The sequence below is a fragment of the Aythya ferina genome, assembly GCF_964211825.1.
Source record: "Aythya ferina genome assembly, chromosome: 3".
Classification (NCBI taxonomy): domain Eukaryota; kingdom Metazoa; phylum Chordata; class Aves; order Anseriformes; family Anatidae; genus Aythya; species Aythya ferina.
Window position 1 is genome coordinate 119,530,885 of NC_140298.1, and position 23,501 is coordinate 119,554,385.

A 23,501-nucleotide genomic window follows, 5' to 3' on the forward strand; every position below is an offset into this window, starting at 1 on the left:
GGCGTCCCCCCCCCAGCGCGCCCCCGCACCTGCGCGCCCCCGCTCCCGCTCCGCCAATGAGCCGCGCGCCCTCCCCCTTCCCCCCCCCATCCCCTCCCCCTTCCCCCCCCCATCCCCTCCCCCTTCCCCTCCCCATCCCCTCCCCCTTTTTTCCCTTCCCTTCCCCACCTCCCGGCCCCGCCCGGCCCCGCGCCGCCGCCGCCGCCGCCGCCGCCGCCGCCCCTCGCCCGCCCCCGGCCCCGGGGCCGCGGCTGGCAGCGGCTGGGGCGGGCAGCGGCGGGGCTGAACGGGGCCAAACGGGGCCAAACGGGGCTGAACGCGACCAAACGGGGCCCAACGGGGCCGAACGGGGCTGAACGCGGCCAAACGGGGCCGAACGGGGGCTGAACGGAGCTGAACGGGACCGAACGGCACCGAACGGGGCTGAACGCAGCCAAACGGGGCCAAACGTCACCAAACGGGGCTGAACGGGGCCGAACGGGGCTGAACGGGGCCGAACGGGGCTGAACGGGGCCGAACGGGGCTGAACGGGGCCGAACGGGGCGCCATGGCCGGCAGGACCCGCGGTGGTGGCGGCGGTGGCGGCGGTGGTGGCGGCGAGGCGCTGCGGGTGGTGGCGCGGTGCCGTCCGCTGAGCCGCCGGGAGGAGGCTGCGGGCTGCGAGCGCATCGTGGAGCTGGAGCCCGGCTTGGGCCGCGTGAGCATCCGCAACCCGCGCGCGGCGCCCGGCGAGCCGCCCAAGACCTTCACGTTCGACGCCGTCTACGACGCCGGGGCGCGGCAGGCCGAGCTGTACGACGAGAGCGTGCGGCCGCTGGTGGACGCGGTGCTGCGGGGCTTCAACGGCACCGTGCTGGCCTACGGGCAGACGGGCACCGGTAAGACCTACACCATGCAGGGCTCGTGGGCCGAGCCGGAGAAGCGCGGCGTCATCCCCAGCGCCTTCGAGCACATCTTCACGCACATCTCGCGCTCGCAGAACCAGCAGTACCTGGTGCGCGCCTCCTACCTGGAGATCTACCAGGAGGAGATCCGCGACCTGCTGGCCAAGGACCCCGGCAAGAAGCTGGAGCTGAAGGAGAGCCCCGAGACGGGGGTGTACATCAAGGACCTCTCCTCGTTCGTCACCAAGAACGTCAAGGAGATCGAGCACGTGATGAACCTGGGCAGCCAGGCGCGCGCCGTGGGCAGCACCAACATGAACGAGTACAGCTCGCGCTCCCACGCCATCTTCCTCATCACCGTGGAGTGCAGCGAGACGGGGCCGGACGGCGAGGAGCACATCCGCGTGGGCAAGCTCAACCTGGTGGACCTGGCCGGCAGCGAGCGCCAGGGCAAAATGGGAGCCCACGGCGAGCGCCCCAAGGAGGCCTCCAAGATCAACCTCTCCCTCTCCGCCCTGGGCAACGTCATCTCCGCCCTCGTGGACGGCCGCAGCACGCACATCCCCTACAGGGACTCCAAGCTCACCCGCCTGCTGCAGGACTCCCTGGGGGGCAACGCCAAGACCATCATGGTGGCCACCCTGGGCCCGGCCTCGCACAGCTACGACGAGAGCCTCTCCACCCTCAGGTTCGCCAACAGGGCCAAGAACATCAAGAACAAGCCCCGGGTGAACGAGGACCCCAAGGACACGTTGCTGCGGGAGTTTCAGGAGGAGATCGTCCGGCTGAAGGCCCAGCTGGAGAAGCGCGGCATGTTGGGCAAGAAGAGGAGAAGGAGCAGCCGGAGGAAGAAGGCGGTGGACGGAGAAAGCGCCACGGAGAACGAAGGGGAGGACGAGAACGAGGACGGCCTGGAGAAGAACATGGAGAACTACCTGAAGGAGCAGAAGGAGAGGCTGGAGGAGGAGAAGGCCGCCATCCAGGACGACCACAGCCTGGTGAGCGAGGAGAAGCAGAAGCTGCTGGAGGAGAAGGAGAAGATGATAGAGGACCTGCGGAAGGAGCAGGAGGCCACGGAGCTGCTGGCCACCAAGTACAAGGTACGGGGTCGCCACGTGGGGGGCACGCGTGAGCGGTGCTGGGCTGCGGCTGGCGTTGCTTGTGGGCATTTGTGGGGTGTCCAAGTTGGGTGTCCTGAGTTGGGTGTCCAAGTTGGGTGTCCCGAGCTGGGTGTCCATGCTGGGTGTCCAAATTGGCTTCCCCAGCAATGTGCCCAAACTGGGTGCCCAAGCGAGGTGCCCAAGGGGACCCCGATGCCCCTGGGGCGGTGGTGGGCAGGGGTTGCCCTCAGGCACGGACCCCCATGGGACCATTTTGTGGGTGCTGCTGGGGGCGCGGGGCCACCCATCCGGGCCCACTGGTGGCACGAGCGTGCCGTGCTCCGCGCCGACCCTCAGCACAACAAAGCAGCTCGTGGCGGGTGGGGGAGATGCTGCAGATCCGTTCCCACCACCCTGAGGTGGCCCCAGGAACGTGCCCAGGGCCGGGGCTGGGGCTCTGCCAGCTTGGGGATGCTCAGGGATTTAGGGCTGAGCGTGAAAGGGGTGGCAGCATCCCCAGCCCAGCCCCGTGGCCGTGCTGCAGCGCCGGCAGCACCCCTGGGTCCCCCTCCTGCTCCTGCTCCCAGCCCTGCCGTGGTGATGCTGGCACCACCGGCCCTGTCTCAGCCTCTCGGGGCTGCTGCAGGCCCCGCCTGGGTGCAGGGATGGGATGAAGGCAGCCCCTGGATGCGGGTGTTGAGGCTGGGAAGGAGCCTGGGTGCTGAGCCACGGCACCACCGCCCTGTGTCAACAGCGTCACGCCTGGCTGGGGATCCGGGGGATTTGGGGAGGGGCTGTCCCCGTTGTCCCCGTGCCACCCCTGTGCCCAGCTCAGCGCCTGCTGCAGCCCCAGCGCTCGGTGCTGAGCCCCCGGGGCTGCTTGTGGCAGGTTCCCGGGGTGGCTTTGATGTCTGCTCCTCCACGACCTGTGGGACACGGGTGTGCTGGGGGGCTCACAGGAGCAGGGGGGAGCCCCTTCCCTTGTTCCCTGCTGGGGCAGAGCTCCGGGCAGGTGCTGGGGTCCCCATAACACCCCGGTGCCGGAGGGGTCCCCACCATGCAGGGACGGGCACCCCGGTGTCACCGGGGGCACACGGCCGTGCGCACGGGTGTGTGACATGGCCAGCACTGCCCGGTCACCTGCAGGGCACGGGGACCCACGGGCTCACACGGGGGGGGTCAGAGCTTTTAGGGCCATCCTGGTGCTGGCCGTGGCCCTCTTGGGGCCGGGGGCTCACGGGGCCGGGTGCCGGGCACGGGGGCTGCGTCCTGCAGCGGTGCCGTGCTGCAGGCTCCCTCTGGCAGCCTCCCCGCGGTGTCTCCTTGTCCGGCGTGGTGCAGTGGGGTCTGGCTCGGGGCCACGGCGTGCCCTGTAATTGCTGAGTAACGAGGCAGGGCCGGAGGCCAGGATGATGCTGCAGCCCCTTCGGTGGCCTCCGCAGCCTCCAGCCTGGGGGGGGGGGGGGGACCCAATTCAGCATCACCCCGCGGGGGAAAAACCATCCCTGGCTGGCAGCGGAGGGGCAGAGCCTCCTGCGGTGCCCTCCCCGATGGGCTCGGGGGGGGTTTTCCTGGTTTCAGTGGTGTGGAAAGATGCAGTGGGCAGCACGGCACAGCCCCTCGTGGGCGCTTTGTCCCTGCAGCTGCAGCGGGGTTGGCACAAAGGCAGCCCCTGTGGTTTGGGGGGGGGGACACACTGGCACGCGTGGGAGCGAGCACGGGGCACGCAGGGCACCCTGCCCACCCGTGGGCGACGCAGCCAACCTCTCCCCTCCCCAGGTTGTGGGGTCAGGGAAGCAGTTGCCAGCACGGATGAGCCAAGGGCTCGAGCCACGGGGGGGGTGTCAGAGCCACGCAGCACGTGGGGAGGTGCGGGTGCCCCGCGGGGAGCTCAGGTGCTGCAAATTTGAGCAATAACAGGCAAATTCCCACATATAAAGCGGGGCACATCCACCAGGTGTATCCTGCAGCCACGGGGCAGTGGGGTCAGCACTGCCATCCCACTCAGGGCATGGAGTTATCCGGGGGCAGGAGCAGGCTGCAGCGAGAGGCTTAGAGTTCAGCCGTATTAAGGGAGGCTGCGAGTCCTCCCTGCTGCAGTAAATAAACATTTTGGGGACACAGCACCGGGACTGAAACACCCTTTTGTGCAGCAGCAGCAGGGAATAAACCCTGGCAGGGGGGACAGGAGCACCCCTGGCAGCGAGGACCTGCAATGTGTCATGTTGGGTCCCAGTCTCTCCACCCCGGGGGCTCCCCAGTGTCCCCGTGGCGCGGTGTCGGGTGCCGCAGGAGCCCACGCAATGCTGGGAAGGGAAAAAAATAGGGGAAAAAAACAGGGATTGAGCGGTCCTGCCCCAGAAACCTGCGTGCCCGGGGAGATGCCGGTCCCCTTCGCGTGGCGTCACCGCCCTCGTGCCTCGCAGTTGCTTGGAGACGGCGGCGAGGGGGGTCCCGGGGGGCCGGGGGGGCGCAGCCTTTGTCACGGCCGCTCACACGAGTGTGCAAATGTTGTGCGGGGGGTAAATGGGAGGGCACGCGTGCACGAGTGCCGACACACGTGGGTGTGTGTGGGAGAGTGTGCAAAGGGTGTGTGTGTGTGTGTGTGCACAGCGTGGTGATGGGGAGCCCCTGGCCCTGGGGAGGTGATGGGAAGCACAACTGGGATGGGATGGGATGGGATGGGATAAATGGGATGGGATGGGACGGGATAAATGGGATGGAAGGGGATGAGGTGGGGTTGAAGGGATAGGATGGGATGGGATGGGGATATGGGATGGGGATATGGGATGGGGTGAGGTGAGGTGGGATGGGATGGATGGAATAGGATGGCATGGATGGGGTGGGGTGGGTTTGGAGGGTTAGGATGGGATGGGATGGACAGAATAGGATGGGATGGGATGGGTTGGGTGGGTTTGGAGGGCTGGGGTATGGTGGGAGGGATGGGATGGGGTGTGTGGGATGGGGTAGGATAGGATGGAAGGGATAAGATGGGATGGAGTGGATGGGATGGATAGGGTTTGGGGGTCAGGATGAGACTATCCCAAGGGAAACGGAGCTGGATGCCCAGCTCTGTGCCTGGAGCGGGGAGCTCAGATCCTGCCCCAGGACCCGCTGCACCCCCATGTTTCCAGCTGCTCTGAGCACTGCAGGGCCCAAACTGTGCTCGTGGTGCTCGGCTCAGCCCGGCCAGCACATCCACAGCACCCCAGGGCTCGCAGCTGGGCAGAAGGAAGCGGGACTGAAGCAGCCCTGGCCTCGTGCCCGTCCCCTCCCCGTGTCCCTGCATCCCGTGGACGGGCACCGCTGTGGCTGGGCACCCTGGGGATGGGTGCCGGGGGTGCCGAGCTCCTTCCCCGGGGTGCTCGGGCTGCAGGTGGCCCAGCTTTGTTTAACGAGGGTCAGCCCAATTAGCAGAGCGTGGCAGGGCAGGTCACGGAGCCACGAAATGCCATGGGTTGGAGGAGTCCGCACAGCAGCACCCCAAAACCAGACCCTAAATCTGAGAGCGTTGTCCCAGCACTGCTCGAACCCCGACCGCTCCGTGCCGTGCCCACGTCCCTGGGGAGCCCACCCCTGGGTGCAGAACCTCTCCCAACGCCCCCGACCCTCCCCTGTCCCAGCTCCGTGCCGTCCCCTCGGGTCCTGGCGCTGTCCCCAGAGCACAAAGCTCAGCCCCTCCTGGAGATCCGCTGACCCCCACCCCATTTTGTGCCCCCCCAGGCCATGGAGAGCAAGCTGCTGATCGGCGGCAGGACCATCATGGACCACACCAACGAGCAGCAGAAGATGCTGGAGCTGAAGCGGCAGGAGATCGCCGAGCAGGTACTGCAGGACCCGTGTGGGGACCGTCCCTGGGGCTGGGGGGGCAGCGTGCCTATGGGGTGGGGGTTTGGGGCCGTGCCCGAGCCAGCCCTCAGCCTCTCTCCCCCCCTCCCCGGCCGCAGAAACGCCGCGAGAGGGAGATGCAGCAGGAGATGGTGCTGCGGGACGAGGAGACCATGGAGCTGCGGGAGACGTACACGTCGCTGCAGCAGGAGGTGGAGATCAAAACCAAGAAGCTGAAGAAGGTGAGAAACCTTCGGGGGGGGGGGACACCCAGACGTGCCCTCGGTGCTTATCTCAAGGGGGGTACGTTCTATAGCCACCCTGCCCTGTCTGTGTCCCCCCCCCGGGACCTGCTGGCCTGGAGGAGGCTCTGAGCATGGTCCCTGGGGGGAATCACTGTGCCAGGGGCTGGGGGCTGATGGTGTCCCCCCCCCAACCCAGCTGTACGCCAAGCTGCAGGCGGTGAAGGCGGAGATCCAGGACCAGCACGACGAGTACATCCGCGTGCGGCAGGACCTGGAGGAGGCGCAGAACGAGCAGACGCGGGAGCTGAAGCTCAAGTAGGTGGCCCCAAGCCCATGGGGGGCACAGAGCACAGCCCCCCCCCCACTAGCAGCAGCAGTTTGGGTGTGCATGGTGACAGGACTGGGTGTCACGGGCACCCCTGGGTGCCACCCCCCCCTGCGCTCCACTCGTGCCCCTGGGTGGGTGCAACGAGGTGCAGGGGCCCCCGGTTCCCTCCCGAGCACCTCGGAAGCACAGGTCCAGCCCCAGCACCCCCGGTGGGTCTGTTTTCACTGCAAGCAATTATTTGATTCAATATCTTAAAATAACAGCCCAGACACGTATAAATATTTTAGCGTTTTCATGATGAAATATTCAGGGTTTTACTCCGAGCAGAATCTCATTTCAGTTTTACCACCCGGCCTTTTGAAGGTGATTAAAACATTTTAAGAGCCTGCAGACTCGCGTCGGCGATTCATCTACTCGGAACGGCCTTGTGCAGCTTCCCGATTTACCCCAAAACCAACGTGGGAAAACAAAAATTCCCTCTGGGGGTCAATTGGATGCAGTTTCGGCCTGCATCTCGCCTGGGGAAGCTTCGCTGCTGTGACAGCGTGGCCGCTTCGGCTTCCCATCCTCCGAAGGGATTTTCAAAATGAATTAAGGCTTTAAAAAAAAAAAAAAAGGCAAAAAAAAAGCGACAAGAATAATCCGGGGCTGAGAGGAAATGCTCTTAGCGGGGCTGGCGGGACGCCGGCAGGGGGCTGTAATCCCGACCTGCCCCACGGCCGGGGGGGTGCAGGGGGCAGCGAGTGCTGCGAGAGGGCCTGAGGGGGGGGCAGAGGGGTCGGAGGGGGAGCAGCTGGCTCCTGGGTGGGTTTGGGGAGCCCCCGGGGGGCTCCTGGTGCATCAGGGAGCTGCAGGGGCTCGGCAGTGGGGGCTGTGCTGCAGACTGCGTGTTGCAAACTGCACGGTGCAGGCTGCTTTGCACATTGTGCACTGCAAGCTGCACGGTGCAAATTGCACGTTGCAGACTGCTTTGCAAACTGCGTGTTGCAAACTGCGTGTTGCAAGTTGAACCTTGCAGACTGCACTCAACATGGGCATTGCAAATTGTGCGTTGCAGGCTGCACGTTGCAGGCTGCACGTTGCAAATTGCGTGTTGCAAATTGCGTGTTGCAGGCTGCCTTGCAAACTGTGGATCACAACCTGCATTGCAACCTGCACATTGCAGGCTGCCTTGCAAATCTGTGCTGCCAACTGCACGTTGCAGACCGTGCGTTGCAAACTGCACATTGCAGGCTTCCTTGTAAATGGTGCGTTGCAAATTGCACGTTGCAAACTGCACATTGCAGACTGTGCATTGCAGACCGTGCATTGCAGACCGTGCCTGGGGACCCGCAGGGGAGCAGGCGGTGGGGTTATGGCCCCGAGGCAGCACTCAGAGCTGACGATGTTTCCTCCACTCCTCTCTGAATGACAGTCTTCCTCTGCCCTTTCTCTCCTGCCTCGCCCACCCCTGCTGGATCCAACCCTGGCGGACCCTCTCTGCCCCTATGTGCCCCCCGTGTCCTCCCCTGCCCTGCTCCCCTTGCTCCCCATCTCTGCTCTCCCTCCTGTCCCCGTAACCCCTTCCTCTCCTTCTCCTCCTGCCCTGTGCCTCGTGCAGGTACCTGATCATCGAGAACTTCATCCCTCCGGAGGAGAAGAACAAGATCGTCAACCGCCTCTATTTTGACTGCGAGGAGGACCAGTGGAAGTTCCAGCCGCTGGTGCCGGCCGGCGGGTGCGTGCGGCTCCCCGCCAGCTGGGGCGAGGAGCGGGGGTGAGCTGGGCCCGGCGGTGCCACCGCTGTGGGTCGGGGACACGGGGACACGACGGAGGCGCCGCGGGTGGGAGCCTCCCCTCCGCCCGCTGGGGTCCGTCCTGCGCTCGGGGCCGTGCCCGGCGCGGTTCTGGCAGCGTTTGTGCTGTGTGAGGGACCCTCCTCGCCTGGTTTCCCTTTTCAGAAGCAGCAGCCAGATGAAGAAGAGGCCCACGTCTGCCGTGGGGTACAAGAGGCCCATCAGCCAGTACGCCCGCGTGGCCATGGCCATGGGCTCGCATCCGCGCTACCGGGTAAGGGGGGAAACGGGGGGCGCAGGGGGGAGAGGGCGTCCCTGGGTGGGTGGGGGGATGGATGGATGGATAAAGGGATGGGTGGATGGGTGGATGGGTTGATAAATTGGGTGTGTCGATGGATGGATGGATGGATGGATGGAGCAATGGAGGAATGGATGGATAGGAGGATGGAGGAAGGGAGGAAAGGAGAGATGGATGGAGAGATCGATGGAGAGATGGACGGATGGATGGATGGATGAAGGGAAGGAAGGAAGGATGGATGGAATGGCACTGGGATAGATGGACAGAGAGACAGACCTATGTAGAAGTGGACGGGTGGAGGGATGAATGGAAAGAATTGCACTGACAGATGAATGGAAAGACGTTCAATGAGATGGAGGGATTTTAGTGAGATGGATCAATGGACAGGTGGAGAAAATAACATTAGGATGAGGTGGTGGCTAGTAAGAACTGTATTGGAGTGGGTGGATGGATGGACAGACAGACGGATGGATGGCTGACAGCTCCAGACACCTGGAGAGAGGATGGAGTAAATAAGACTTGATGACTTGAGGTCCTTGAGATAAAGCTCCCACCTTTGAGAGCCTTGGCCCCAATTTTCTGGTTCAGTGGCCGTGCCTGTCAGCCAGTCCTTGAGCTCCTGGCTCACTGCCTCTGCTGGCTCCTGCCACTAGGGCACAGCAGCAGCCAGGAGAGGGTCCCTGTTCCCCGTGGGCATTCAGCTTTGCTCAGCAATTCGGACCTGCCCGAGGTGCTGCCTCGCTGCTTTGCCACGCGGTGACTCCCTGCGTTGTCTCTCCCTCTTCCCTGTCCTGCTGCAGGCTGAGAACATCATGTTCTTGGAGCTAGACGTCTCCCCTCCGGCCGTGTTCGAGTTTGAGCGGAGCAGGGACCCGGCCGAGCAGGACCCGAGGGCTCTGCACCTGGAGAGGCTGATGCACCTCGACAGCCTCCTGGAGCGGCCGGCGGCCTCCCGCGTGAGGAAATCCCGCTCCTGGTGAGTGCAGGGGATGCGCCGAGTGGGGCAGCACAGGCTGAGAGGGAGCTGCAAAGCCGAGGGCACGGGGCAGCCTGGAAATGTTTCCTGTCTGCAGTTGGAGGCAGGTTTTGGGGGGTCCAAGGGGAGCCCAACACCCAATCCACCTCCACCCTGCTGCCCCGCGGGGCTTCCTACGCTCCCTGTTGCTCTGGGGCTTAAAACTAGCTGTGAATTGGTGGTGTGTAATAATATTTAAAAACGTGGATAATGTTGTTTTTGTAACGGGTGCTAAATGGGAAGGCTCTGGGAGACCTCACAGCGGCCTGCCCGTGCCTGAGGGGGGCTGCAGGAGAGACGGGGAGGGACTCTGTAAGGGGTGTAGGGACAGGACAAGGGGGAATGGGCTTTAAACTCAAAGAAGGCAGGGTTAGGTTAGACATTAGGAGGAAATCCTTCCCTCTGAGGGTGGTGAGGCCCTGGTGCAGGCTGCCCCAGGAGCTGGGGGTGCCCAAGGCCAGGCTGGATGGGGCTGGGGGCAGCCTGGGCTGGGGGCAGGGGTCGTGCCCATGGCAGGGGTGGCACTGGGGGGGCTCTGAGGGCCCTGCCAGCCCGAACTATTCCAGGACTCTGTGAATCTATGAAAAAATAGGATGATGACATCAACACATCATCGCGCACACACCCCCAGGATGACCACAGTGCTGTCCAGCGCTGGGTGTCATCGGGCGCTGCCCACATGGGAAATCACAGAGAAAACAGCAGGGTCTGGGGGAGGAGACGGGGGAAGAGGAAGCAGAAGGGAGACGGTTTTCAGCTCGTGCCACCCCCTCCAGGTGCCAGACGCCGCGGTCGCTGCCGTCCTCCACCACGCACGTCGCCCTCGCCGCCGGGTCCCCGCGCGCCTCCACGACGCCGGCGCAGGAGTGACCGCCCCGAGCCCCTGCCCCGCGAGGACTGAGCCCGTCGGCGGCTGCCTCCAGCGCCGGGGCCAAGGAATGGCCCCGCCGGCAGCACCTCCACCGCCGGCAGCACCTCCACCGCTCCCCGTTCGTCTTTTGTCTTCAGCTACTTCGGTGTGCGCCTGTGTTTGTGTGAGACGCTCAGTGAGCAGCCCCCCCCCCCGGGGCGATGGGAGCTGCCCCCTTCCTTTTTTCCTTCCTCTCCCTCACCCCCCCGCCTTCCCTAGTCTGGATCTGTCACTTTATTTATTTAATGTATTTATTTATGGAGTGGTTGGTGAGCAGAGTCAGGAGGCGCGGTGGCGCTGCGGGACGCCCGAGGCTGGCACCGCGCGGGTCCCTTCGCTGGGACGTGGGGCCCCGAGCCCCCTGAGCCCCCCACCCCACAGCCCCTGAAGGCTTTGGCACGGGGCAAGGCAGCTCCGGACCCTCCCTGCTGCGCTCACCAGATCCCACGGAGCTTGCCCTACGGTCTGTGCTGCGGCTCGTGGCAACATCTGCAAGGTTTTGGAGACATCCCGGTGGCAGACCCTTACCCTGGGCTTGCTGGAGACCACGGGGGACTCACTGGTGGCAGTGACGATGTCTCGCTGACTTCTGTACGTGGCTGTCCCTCCACGCTGCCAGCTCCATCCACCACGAGGGCCTGCGAGCTGCCCAAAGGGCCTCTGGAGGTGGCTGCCCCGGTTCTGCGTGGCCGTCTGACACCCGGCTTGCTCCAGGCCCTGACCGTGCACGTGTGTAGCTGCAGAGCAAGGACAGGAGGTGGGGAGCTCCGTCCCCTTCGACCCAAGGAGCCATGTAGTCTGAGGAGCAGTTATTGCCTGAGTGAAACCCACACTACAATTTCCATCTTTTCTGACAACGAAAGGCAACGCGGCACAAAATGGTGATGCCTGGAGGAGTGACCTCAGCACAGCTCTCCTCTGGGCTGGAAACGCTGCGCTGGGGGCTGGGGAACGCTTCTGGTCGCCCTGTGGGTGGTGGAGGGAGAGCTGATGGATGTGAGATGGGTAATGGGTGTGAGCAGCAAGCAGCAGGGCTCCTCTGCCCGGCACAGCAATCAGAAACCTATCCCAGGCAGCAGCACATGGCGTTGCCAGGATGTCACTCGGTGTCCCCAAATGGTTCAGCTTGGTGTGGAGGCGAACCCTCAACTACAGCTGCTTGGGACCAAGTGCCACCTCTCGGGAGAGGCCCCACAGCTGCTCGGCCAGGCTGGGGTGCACGAACCTTCGTGCTCTTCCCCTGACCCATCCTCTGCTGTGGGGCCTTCTCCCGTTCCCCCGTGGCACTGTCCTGCTTTGTGTTAACTGCTCCGTGCTTCTGCTGCCATCTTCCCTTCTCCACCTGTGTCCCATGGAGCCCCTCAGGAGTTTTGGCCCCTCTCTGCCAGCCTGCAGGGTTATTTTTGGGGAAGCTGAGAAGGGTGGCGAGTCCTGGCTCCTGCAGACACCCATGGTATTCAGAAGAGCCACACGATGCTGCGTGGGGCAGGGTGAAATGCCTGCTTTCTGTCTGAATACAAACTTGCCCTGGAAGTTAGGACAGGAATTGAGCAGCAAAGGCTGCACCACTGGGTAGGGAAAAAAATCCCAGGGAGGGGAGCGAGCACGTGGTGCTGCTGAGCGCAGGGCAGGGCGCACAAGGAAGGGGCTTTGGTGGTGGAAGATGGGTCCCTGGGTCTCTCCCGTGGCTGGTGGCCCGCTGACAGCACCGTGGCGGGGTGGAGAAGCAGTGGATGGAGCCCCAGCTCCACCTTCCATTTCCAGGATGGCCTCAGGGAGCACAAAGGTCAGGAAGCAGAGACCCAAGAAAGGAAGAAGCTGTCTGCACGGCATCCTGCGGGGATGTTTTCTCTTCCCTTCTTCCTTGCCTTCCAGCTGCCCCAAGTTCATTTTCAGCCAGGTTGGTGGCTCCTTGAGACCCGAGGTGGGGAACCAGGGCACAAGAGGCGAGGTTGGGGGCTGCCAGCTCATTGCTGACCCCAACCATGGCACATTGTGAGGCCGGTGGGAAGCCTGAGGAGCATCTTCCTTGGGGGGCTGACCCGTGGGCTCCCCCTGCACCCCAGGGCCTCCCACGGCACCCACTGGGCCTCGGCAGGATGGGTCCGGTGGGACGGGGCTCACCGTGGGCTCTGCCCGGGGACCCCCAGCATCCCGGCGAGCTGGTGGCAGGGGCCAGCAACATGCTGCCACCCACGGGCTCCATCACCTGGCCTGGCTTGGCTCCTGGCGTGGCTTCTGGAGCGTATCTGTCATGGGACAGTCCCTGTGTCCCCATCCAGGGCTGCCGGCCCCATGGCTGCTCACCAAAACGCCTCCAGGCCGCGGGCCGTGGGCCGTGGACGCTGCTGCCCCTGCCTTGCAAGGCCGGGCCGGGCCGCTCGCAGCCTCCCTGCATCGCTGCAACAAGCTGGGGTGTATATTTGTACCGTTCCTTGTTCTTTGTACGTCGGTGCGTGTGTATTTACATAGGGATGTGTGTAGGCGTGTGTGGGTGCGCGCGTGTGTAGCCAAGGGATCTCTTCACCTTCGATGTGCGTGTGAGTACAGGGGCAAGTTCCAGAGGGGGGCAGTGGGCTGGGGTGGGGCCCTTTTTTTTTTTTTTTTTTAATTTTAATTGGTTATTTAGTTGTTTTTGGTTTCAGGTTTGGACTTTATTTTTTTGCAAGGGGTGGGCTGGGGTCTGTTTCGGATTGATTGACAAGGTGAGGGCCTTGATTAGGACCAAATTTTTGTGCCTGTTGCTATGGTGACCTATTTAGAAATCAAAAGTTTACTGTACGGTGGCCCATCCTTGTCACTCTATACATAATGAATATACGGGACATATTATAAATATATATATATTATACATACTGTATGGAGAGAGGTCACGGATCTCACACCCCCTCTGGCTTTGGATGGACACCTCTTCAATATTCTGTAATGTAGCTTTGACTCAGTGCTGGACATGCTCAGAAGGCGCCGGCACTCCTCAAAAACTGGCAATGACACCAATAAAGGAATGAGCATCATCGCGCAGAGCGTCCCTCGCCTCCTTCAACGCGGTGCCAGGGCTCCCCGCAGGGATTTGGGGTCGGGGCTGCTTCTGCTGCTGCACGAGCCGGGGCTTTGTTACTTGCTGCCCTTCATTTCTCCGCATATTTTTCCTGTTTAAGACAGCATTTGCACCAAAACAGCTGTTTTGCAGGAAGCCTCAGCAGGACAAGAGCTGGGAGCTGGCCTCGGTGAGCCATGTGGGTCCCTTCCGAGGGGAGATGTGCTGCGATCTAAGCAGCAAAGTTATGGTTTTGCTACCTACGAGCCCTCTGTAAAAAGCTAAGCATAAGCTCTAAGGGTAAAGAGAAGTGCATGTAAGTCAGAACATGGATTTTGAGGGATTTAATTTTACATGCCCAGTTCCTTCCAGCTCTGTGATGATGACTTGAGCAGGTCTGAGCCCTTCCTCACAAGCTGCTGCTGGGAGCTCTCCCCAGGGCTGTCCGGGACAGGGATGGGGCAAAATCAAGGACGAGACACACACTGAGATGGGAAAGAAAGGGGAGCGAGGAGGCAGTCCGTCGGTGCATGAGGAGTAAGGGAAAGATGAAAGAAAGATGGCTCGCTGTACACCAGGGAACAAATTACAACATCAGAGGAAAAAAAAAAAAAAAGCATGTGATGACTTTTATTTATTTATTTATTTATCGCTTCGCTCTTCTTTCAAAGGTCAGCTGCGATCAGGTGGCTCAAAAGAAATGTCAGTGAAGAAGGGCTGAGGACTCGGGCTAAATCAAGGAAACGGGGGGTTAAAGACAACTTACGGAGGCTGAGTGCTTCCCAGTCAGCTGGGGATGGGTAAAGTCAGGCTGAGGTTTGGGGGGGAGCTGGTAAGGAAACCTCTGAGCTGCCAGTGAGGATTTTAGAGACCTTGTAAAGAACAGGGAAGGTGTCCAAACAGGGGAAGGACAAACATCAAGAATATCTTTTAAATGGGGGATGGGACAACTCAGGGAGTTACATTCCCAACCAGCTTGAACTCCTGAAAATTTATTGAAGAGGTGAACAAAATCCACTTGGAGGCATCCACAAGGTGCAGAGTAACAGCCAACATGGTTTGGTGCAAATCACACCAAACCAGCTTAGTTTTCTTCTGCTTAGAGACTTTAGTAAAACTTCTGAGACTGGCCAATGTGGCACGTTGAAAAGTGAGAAGAGAAACATGTCCTGTGCCAGCAGTTGTCAAACGATTGAGTTTTCTGCAGATTTGGTACAACTCCGTGTTTTCACTGGCAATTTGAGTGTGAGAACAGAAAGGATGCTTACTATGTTTGCAGAAAACACCCCATGAAAAGATCAAAATAAGGTTCAGAAAGACTGCAGCAAGGTTAGGGACTCGTGGGTGAGCTGCAGTGGTCCCAGCACCAGCCCCGGGTGGCACAAAGCACCACGCTGTCAGGAGGTGAGCACATCTCAGCCCCTACTCAGGGGGAGCAGGGGCAGGTTTTTACCAAAAGAAAAGGTTTTTCTATCACGGGGATACAGAGACAGAAATGTGATCTGCAGCCCTCCCAGAAATCACAGAGCCTTTGCTTCCTGCGTGGGCGATGCTGGGCGTCGATTTCCAAGCACGGACAGGACTCTTTGGAGAGATTTTGCAGAAAATCAATGGGAACGGTGTGCAAACAGGAAAGGTTGAAAGAAAAAGTGTGGGTTTCATCCAGGGCTAGCAGCCTGCGGGGAGAGGTAATAGTGATCTTCAGATATTGAAGGACTGCTGCAAAGGGAGGGGACTGGCCTGTTTTATACAGCAAAAGGAGGGAGGACGAGAATTTCTGGTCCTAAAACAACAATAAAGATTTAGATTAGAACTTGGGAAAGCCATTGTAAGACCTCGAGGACAATAAGGCACTAGGATGATTTATGTCTGTATGATACAGAATTGCTTCCGCTGGAGATCTCTGAGAACAGATGAGCGCAACATCTGCCCAGAGCAGTTTACGAGCGGTTAATCACGCAGAGAGGAGCCCCTGACCACCTCTTCCCGAGCTGTTTGCTGTCATCCTGTGGGCTGAAATTCCTGCAGGGCCAGAGCCTGAGCCCTGGGAGGGAAGATGAGGAAGAGGCAGGGTCCGGGCTCACCGGGCTCCGTTTCTCTCTGCACTGCTGCCCGTGAGCAGACCAGGAGGGCAGAGTGCCTGGAGAAAATAAAAAGGGGAAAATGATCAACTGTAGGCATTGCCATGCTTCATTTGCTCCAAACGGTTTCGGAAATCATGTGTGAAAAAGGTGCAGAGAAGGTCAAAGGAGTTTTCCATACCAAGCATAACTGCCAAAAATACCCTGAAACGTCAGGTTTGGCAACGCACGCCATGTATCCCACGGGACAAGAAAAAACAAACATGACTTGAGGCAGGAAAAAAGTGCTCCAGTCACCAAGAGCATTCTTCCCTTGCAAATTCTGCACTGCCTGATTAAAACAAAGTCCCAGGGAAGTTTGATTTTCCCTGCAGCAGAGCGCAGGCCAGAGGAGCAGCTGCTGCTTTGGCTTAACGGAGACGAACGCTTCCTGAGCCTTTGTTTCCCTTCCCTGTCCCACCCCTTCCACACACGCGATGGCAGCGGGACTCGGAGAGCTCAGTGAGGTTTTGTGCAGCATGGGGATGCCCTCAGCTATCGCACCTCATAAATATTGATGCTTCCAGTCCGTACCATTTGCAATGCAGGAAACACCCAGGAGTGTCTGCTGTGTTCTCTGGCTTAGCTGATTCTGTCTGGGGATTTGTTTGCTGCTTGTTTTTTTTATTATTATTATTATTTTTATTTTATTTTTATTTTTTATTTTTACAAATGCCTACTGCCATTTATTTGACAACGCACAGTGGATTTAGCAGCAGAGAAAAATCTTCTTTCGGATTCAAGGTCTCTTCCCTTCCCTGGAACCATCCCCTATAGCCCTACAGGGTCACACAGCCCCATGCAGCATTTACACGAATAACGACCAGGTTATAGAGACATCGTTTTAAAGAGCTAAATCCCTTCCACTGGCAGTCCAAAAGAAATTTTATTTGTTCACAAGTCTATACTTTGAATTTTAGGGCAAATTCAATATAACAATTTTGGTTTCTTTCTTATTACATTTTGTAGGCCTTTTCCTGTTATAAATCTAAAACTGATTCCTAGGGTTTGCAGGGCTCTATGCTCAGGCATTTACATTTCCAACAAGAAGTAGAATTTCCTATAAAGGAAAATTTTTCCAAGGGGCCAAACATCTGCAGCCCACCTGTGAGGACAAACGCCCGCAGGTCTCTGTGACTGCCGTGGCCATACACCGATGAGAATTTCAAATACCACAGAAGTGCGGTGGCTGCGTGTAACTCAAAATAAAACCCCAGAATGGTGAAGGTTGGATGGGGCCTCTGGGGGTGCAGCCCCACCACCAGCACCTCTCTGGGCAGAGGCTGCTCCTGGGAGAGCTCCCCGAGCCCAGGGCCGTGGGTTTGGGCACCCTGCTGGGGTATAGGAGGGGACAGAGCACCCAGGGGTGCCCCCAGCCAGCCGGGGGGGCTGGGATTTACAGGCATTAGAGGCACTTCTGCGTTGCTGTGGGTCCGTGACCTTCACCACCACAAGCGGCCACCCATGTGTAGGCCATGTGTGTGCCTTTGTACAGTCAGCTCTCATTAAATCCTGCCTCAGATTCTCTCAGATTCTCCCCTGCAACAACCGCCCCTCCCTGGGGAGCCTCCGGCGCTGCTCTCAGGCTCTTACAAGCTGCTTTTAGTGTCCACGGCCCAGGCCCCTGACCAGGCACAAGAGCATCAGCCCCCGGGCAGGGATAATTGCTCACAGAGCCGTAGCTAATGCCTGCGGTGCAGGAGGTGGTGAGATGTCTGTGAGATGACAGTGACGGGGCAGTTTCAGCCTGGAGAAGAGAGGCTTGAGAGGGGATCTCATCAATGTGTATAAATACCTGAGGGGTGGGAGGCAGAGGGGTTTGGCCAACCTCTTTTCGGTGGTTTGTGGGGACAGGACCAGGGATAATGGGCACAAAATGGAGCCCAGGGAGGCTGTGGGGTCTCCTTCTCTGGAGATATCCAAGGCCCGTCTGGACGCCTCCCTGGGCAGCCTGCTCTGGGGAACTGCTTTGGCAGGAGGTGGTGGAGCTGCTGCTGCTCTCATGGGGGCCCCAGGAGCACTCAGAGGGCATGGAGGGCACAGAGCTCCTCTGGTGCCGTCCCTGAGTCACCATGAGCTGGCTGCTCTGTGTCCTGAGTCACCATGAGCAAGCTGCTCTCCGTCCCAGCTTGCCCGTTGCTAAAATAGCACCGAGGCTTATTGTCATCGTTGGGAAGTACCTCGAAATCTGCTTTTCATAAGGGACTGCAAGAGCTAAAAGGTTTTTACTGCTTGGTGGATGTTGAAGCATTTCAGCACAAAGGTGGCTGCAGCCGCTGTGAAGACCGAGCGTGGCCTTCCCAGGACAAAAGCTGTGCACAAAACCTGGATATCGGAGAGGTTTGGGAGGGTTTGGTTTTGTTTCTTCTTTCCTGTTCCTTGATGCTCTGATGACACCCTGTGGACTGTTCCCTGCACTACGGTAGCTGCGCAAAGACCCAAAAACTTCCTTTTTCTCCCCGATGGCTTTCCTAATCTTTCCCTGCACCTTTCTCTAGTGACCACCTTTTCTTCAGGCTGCTAACTCACTCGTTAATGATTTTAGCAAGGAAGCCGTGTCACTAATTATTATTATTATTATATTATTTGGCACGTGCTGTTCTATGCATTGCTCTCTTGCTGACATTGGTTGGTTTGGAAATAGATGGAGCAGTGACTTGGACCTCTCCATGAGCCAGTGTGCCCATCCTGACACGGAGCTGTGGCCTTCAGATGTCCCACATGAGCTGTCCCCAGGGACCGTGGTGCTTTGTGACCTCCTCCACAGTGACATTTCCCCAACTCTCCGCTCCGTCTGGCAGGATATGCTTCTCCCTCATCCCTTCAGTCCCAACTTCTGTGCCAGCAGAAGGATATATAAATTATTTATGACTGTTCTGCCTCAAAATGCGTCGCCTGTTTGCTCGTTTGCTTTGTGGGTACATCCGCAACCAAGCGCCGATTCTTGCAGAGCGGCGTAGGCGGGGGCCAGCCCCAGCCACTGGCCTCCTACGCCATTCCACGCTCATCTGGAGCTGGGACGTGCTTCCCCTCGTAGCAGTCTCCAAAGAAATGTTAGGAGCAGGAAAGAAGCAGGAAAAAAATAATTATTTCTCCTCTGAGCGCCCCGGGTGCTTTCCTCCATTTGGTTTCACACTGAATGCAAGCAGAGCCACCCCAAAACAGCTCGATGACAGCCCTGGAGGTTTCAGTGGCAAAGTATCAGGAGCTTTCTGCCAGCAGCAGCAATATTCCTGGAGACCTCCTGAATGGCATTAGGTTGGTTAGCATGTGGATGGAGATTGGGGTGGCCGTGCTACAGAACGGTGACAACACCTGCAAGGTTTATGGGGAAAACGCCAGACCTAGGAGTGCTCAGTTTGGGGAAAATTGAGGCAAAATCTTGGTTTAAAAAATAGGCTGAATTTCATTAGTAATAATAGTAATAATATTAGTAATAGTGTGATAAGTATAGCAACAAATAGCTTTGGATTGCCCCCTTCATCTGTCCTTACTGGGAGATGGAGACGGTGGGTGGAGAGCCAAAGGTTTGGGTGACAGCTCCACGAGGAGGTGAGGCTGGACTCAGCCACCACCCAGGAATTTTATGTCTGCAGAGGGGAAACCTTGGAAGGCACATCAAACATGTAGGCATGGAAGAAAGAGCTAATTAGCAGTAATTAATATAAAACATCATGTGGGATACAACGAATGGAGGCCACTGGGGTGGCTGTTCATCGGGAAATAAACCCAGCCCCTTGGCTGCATGTCCACCCGAATGTTTTCTGCCCCACTGTGAGCTGTCAGAAGGCATTGCTGGGTGTGATGGGCTGAGCTGGGCATGGGGCTGGAGCTCTGCCACAAAGCTCAGCGGCGTGTCGGGGCCAGCGAGGGCTTCAGACCAACAGGGACCAAAAGGATGGCTCACGTTGCTCACAGCCTTATCCTTCAGCTAAGTTCGGGACAGAAGAGAAAAGCACTGCGGTGACTTCCCCTAAAAAGGGAGAAACAATACCTGGGAGGCCTGGGGGCTCTGCAGGCTGCCCTTCCTCTTTCTGTGCACGGCGAGGGCACGGGAGGAGAACTGCAGCTGCTGGAGAGCAGCCCCGTGGTGCAGCTGCACAGAAAGGCTCATTGCTCTCATGGTCTGGGATCCGGACCCATCGGCTGCAGAAACTCGCACCTGGCGCTTCGTGCATCACGTCCCAAGGAAAGGGAAATGGAGCTCGCATCCTTTCTATGGAAACAGAACAAAGCGGTCTTATTGTTCGCCGTTATCGTGCACGGCAATCTCGTAAGCATGAGCGAAAAGCCAGAGCTGCTCTCGTCGCTCCCTGATTTCTAGGGTGCTGGTGCAAGTCGTGGTACAGGTGGGATCGCCGCTCTGAGCTTTACCTTGGAAATGAACTCACACCCAGGGCGTCCTTCTCTGTCCTTTTGGATAGCAGAAGTACACTGAAAGTCATCTCAGTGCTTATCTTGCTCTGGACTTGTGCTCAGCAAAGACTGCTGTGATTGCTGAGAGGAACGTGATATTCAGACTATTTTACTAAACAGAGTGAAACACGGAGATTTCAGGTAAAGCCTCTCACGAGGAGTCATACGGCCACAGCCAGTTCAGTGACTCTGCACTTCCAAGCAGCCTTTGTCACTTAGAGCCTGCCAGAGACCAGCAATCTCTGAACAGGGTCTCACGTTTTGGTTTTTGATGTTTAATGCCGAATTTACTTATTGGAAGATAATCCTTATTGCATGGGCTTTTAACTAAGTAGAGTGGTGCAGCAATGAACCAAAATCACTGCATGGCAAGATATCTTCAAGGTAAAGGGAGGATCCCAAGGGATCGTAAGGCAGCTGGAGAGTTCAAAGCTGAGTTAACAAACCCTCCCTTGTCTGTACTAAACACCAAGTCCTTCCTTCAAAGGGAATGTTCTCCTTTTCTCTGCACCTATCTCCAGGAAAACATGAGGACTGAAGCCAAAAAAAGCCGCTGACAGCCTCATGAGGCAACGTATGGTGCTAAGATCCCACTGTAGGCACTCCTCAGGGGAGACGGAAAGTAGCTGGCTGAGCAGCTGCTGAGGCAGAAGAACTGGTGGAAAACCACTGCAGTTTTTGTGTGTCTTTGTCCTGAATTCTCTGCAGTACTGCAAGCTTCAGGAGTGCGTCGTGCACCGAGGACACCGGAGCTTCCCCAGCGTCTCACCCCACAGAAAAGGAGGGGAATCTACCAGGAAAAAAGACAACAGAGACAACAGGCTGGGATTCACCGAGCAAAGCAAATGTGGGGTGAAGGTCCAGGCTTCAGCAGCTCGTCTTTTGCTCTACCCTTGTGCAGGTGGCATATGGGCTGTAATATACCCAAATCATATCTCAGAGCTCTGAGGAGCCTCTCTTGAAGGGGTTTGTGGACATGCCTGGGGCCAGGGCCACTGGAAGGACTGAGGACTTTGTCTCCCCACCACCTTCAATCTGCAGTTCTTGGTGATTCATTCCGTGAAATTCCAGAAAATACAAATCACATACCAAGTGTCAACCCAAGTCCAGAAGCAGCACATGGTTTGAAGCAACGTGGTCCATCTAATGTTACATCAGGTTTAATGAGCTTTGCTGAAAACCGTTGAGGAGCGTGGGGAGATTTTTGAGCTGATTCTGCAAAAAGCCTGCCCGGATCCCCCTGGATAATGCTTTGCCTAACCAGGAAAGTCCTAGCGGACCTGAGCTGGTTCTGTACAACCACAGCTCAGGCATTTGCATTCCTGGCAACACAGCCATCCTGCCGATGGATAACAAGAGTCAAGAAGACAAAACACCACTCTTGTGAAGTGTCCAGGTCATCTTTCTGGTGTTCATTCAAGGTTGCAGTCACTGCTTTGCACAAAGATTTGGGTTCCTGGTTTTTGTATCACTTTCAGAACTTAAAATAACCATTGCAAAGCCCTAGCCACATAACCATCCCCCACGACAAAAAGCCATCTGCTGGGTGTTTTCACTGAGCAGCCTGACATTTGCATGTTCTTTTTCCTGGCTGGAAGGATCTACCTGCAATCAGCTCACTGCCTGCTTTGAATCCGAGTTTAGAAATAGTATTTAAACTGTCTCATCAATTCCGCTTTAATATTAATTCCTGTTTAATACGTACAAATTATTTAAGCTTAAAGCTAAATGATCGCAATAGCCTTGTTCCTGATTTTTACGACGTGGGATAGTGCTGGGTCCATGCAGCACCAGGATGGACTTACAATGAACTGTGCCTCACTTCCTCATGTACAGCTTCGAGAGATAAAATTAGACCCGAGGAGAATGACCTCTGAGAGCAGCTGGCCAACCAAGCTACTTGCTCGGAAGCGTCTCTAATAAGCTGTAATTTGTGCTTCAGCTGTGACACATTCTGCCACACTGAGATAAATAATCAATTAAAAGAAGACAGAGGAATATGTAGATTTTTAAAAAATACCAACAGCTCAGTTCTGTGCCTTGTGCAGCTGCTTTTGAAGGACAGACGTGCCGAGAGCACAGGTCCTTGGAGAAGCACCCAGTGCAGTGCAGCTCCTGCTTGGCTTCCAGGGCTTTGCTGCTTTTCCTGACACACCAGGACCACAGAAGAGTCCTTGCCTTGTCAGAGAAGCTTCTTGGGTGGGGGATTCGGCCCTCTGCCATGCAGGGACTTCTCGCTGCAGGGCTCTGCCTGTGCGGGAAGGAAAATACAGGCAATAACATTGGGAACAGCACAAAGAAACCTGCTTGTCCCTGGTAAGGACCTCGGTGGGTGTCCCAGAGGCTCTCAGCTATGCTTGCTGTGTGCAGAGATGTGGTGCGGAGCTGACAAAAGTGTTGCCCCGAGCTCCCGACACTGCCCACGAGGCTGCAATGAGCTTGGGTCCAACTCCTGCTGACCAGGAGAACGGGGCTGCAGGACGGGGCTGTCCTTTGCAGGGCGTCTTTATTGCCAAACTGATTTTTATTTTATTTTTATTTTTATTTTTATTTTTATTTTTATTTTTATTTTTATTTTTATTTTTATTTTTATTTTTATTTTTATTTTTTTTTCTGCAGAGGAAAATAAGCAAAAATCTTCAAGAACATAAAGTCTGCTGAACTTTGAGATCACCACCTTGAAATTGCTCAGCAGGCATAATCATGGCAGGGAGAGCAGGGCAGTGTATGTGCCAATCAGGGGCTCTATATGCTCTCTGCTAAGCAGGCTGAAGCAAGAAAAAATTGTTTTTTTTTTTTTTTTTTAATATATATTTATTTCTACTGTCCAGTTTTACTAACAGTTGAGAAAAAGAGACTTTACAAAATTAATGTTAACTTGCTAGTCTCACAACTTGATTTTGTCTTAAAACATTCAGCTGTACCTTTAAAGCCCATGGTGATGAAGAATAAAACTGGATAAGAATTTGAGCTTCAATATTTTAATTTTGCACATATAAATAAGTTCCATATAAAATAACCCCAGAAATCAAGGTTGAAAAATGCCCAAAGTGTGTCCTGAAACTCCACAAAGTATGAACTAGCCACGTTTCATTTTTTGCTGATTTTTTGTTTGGTTCTTTATCTGTAGCTGTTGTTTTTTGTGTGTTTGTTTGTTTTTGCAGATAACCCTGCTGGTAAAACCTTTGTCTCTAAATAGGCAAACCCCTGTGCTGGCGGCATTTTGCACTTAGCCGGGCACAAGTGCAAATCCAGGACAAGTCGAGCTTTCAGCTGAGAGCATCGTGCACAGTTACTGATGAACACTGCCAGAAGACAGGTAGAACTGAAGGCACCACCAAAAAAAAACCACCAAGATCACTTATACTGGTTCTCTGAAATGCAGCATCAGGTGAGGCCTCCTGCCAGGCTATAGATGCGTGCCTAATGCCATAGTGAGCTGTCAGGGAAATGAGATTCTGATCTTCGGGTAGAAACAAAGAGAAACAAAATTATTTGGAACAGAATTTGTCAGACTGGCAGATCTGGGGTGTCTGAGCATGTTT

General features: G+C 57.1%; 1 protein-coding gene and 1 long non-coding RNA gene across 3 annotated transcripts; both read left to right on the forward strand.

Moving 5' to 3' along the window:
* The first annotated feature begins 218 nt into the window (after positions 1–218).
* Positions 219–13,404, forward strand: KIF3C (kinesin family member 3C). Of its 2 annotated transcripts, none has more exons than XM_084512938.1 (8): positions 219–1,984; positions 5,708–5,809; positions 5,932–6,054; positions 6,254–6,372; positions 7,986–8,141; positions 8,326–8,434; positions 9,259–9,434; positions 10,250–13,404. In XM_084512938.1, exons 1-8 carry the CDS (start codon positions 548–550, stop codon positions 10,341–10,343), a joined length of 2,316 nt encoding a protein of 771 aa, XP_084369064.1. In that variant the 5' UTR covers positions 219–547; the 3' UTR covers positions 10,344–13,404. The 2 variants fall into 2 exon arrangements, with proteins under 2 accessions (XP_084369064.1, XP_084369065.1); XM_084512939.1 differs by having other exon boundaries at positions 7,986–8,102.
* A 4,276-nt stretch (positions 13,405–17,680) lies between these two features.
* On the forward strand, positions 17,681–18,427 carry LOC311434137. The gene is made up of 2 exons (XR_014691285.1): positions 17,681–17,880; positions 18,185–18,427. It is a non-coding gene; the product is annotated as an uncharacterized lncRNA (long non-coding RNA).
* Positions 18,428–23,501: the final 5,074 nt, after the last annotated feature.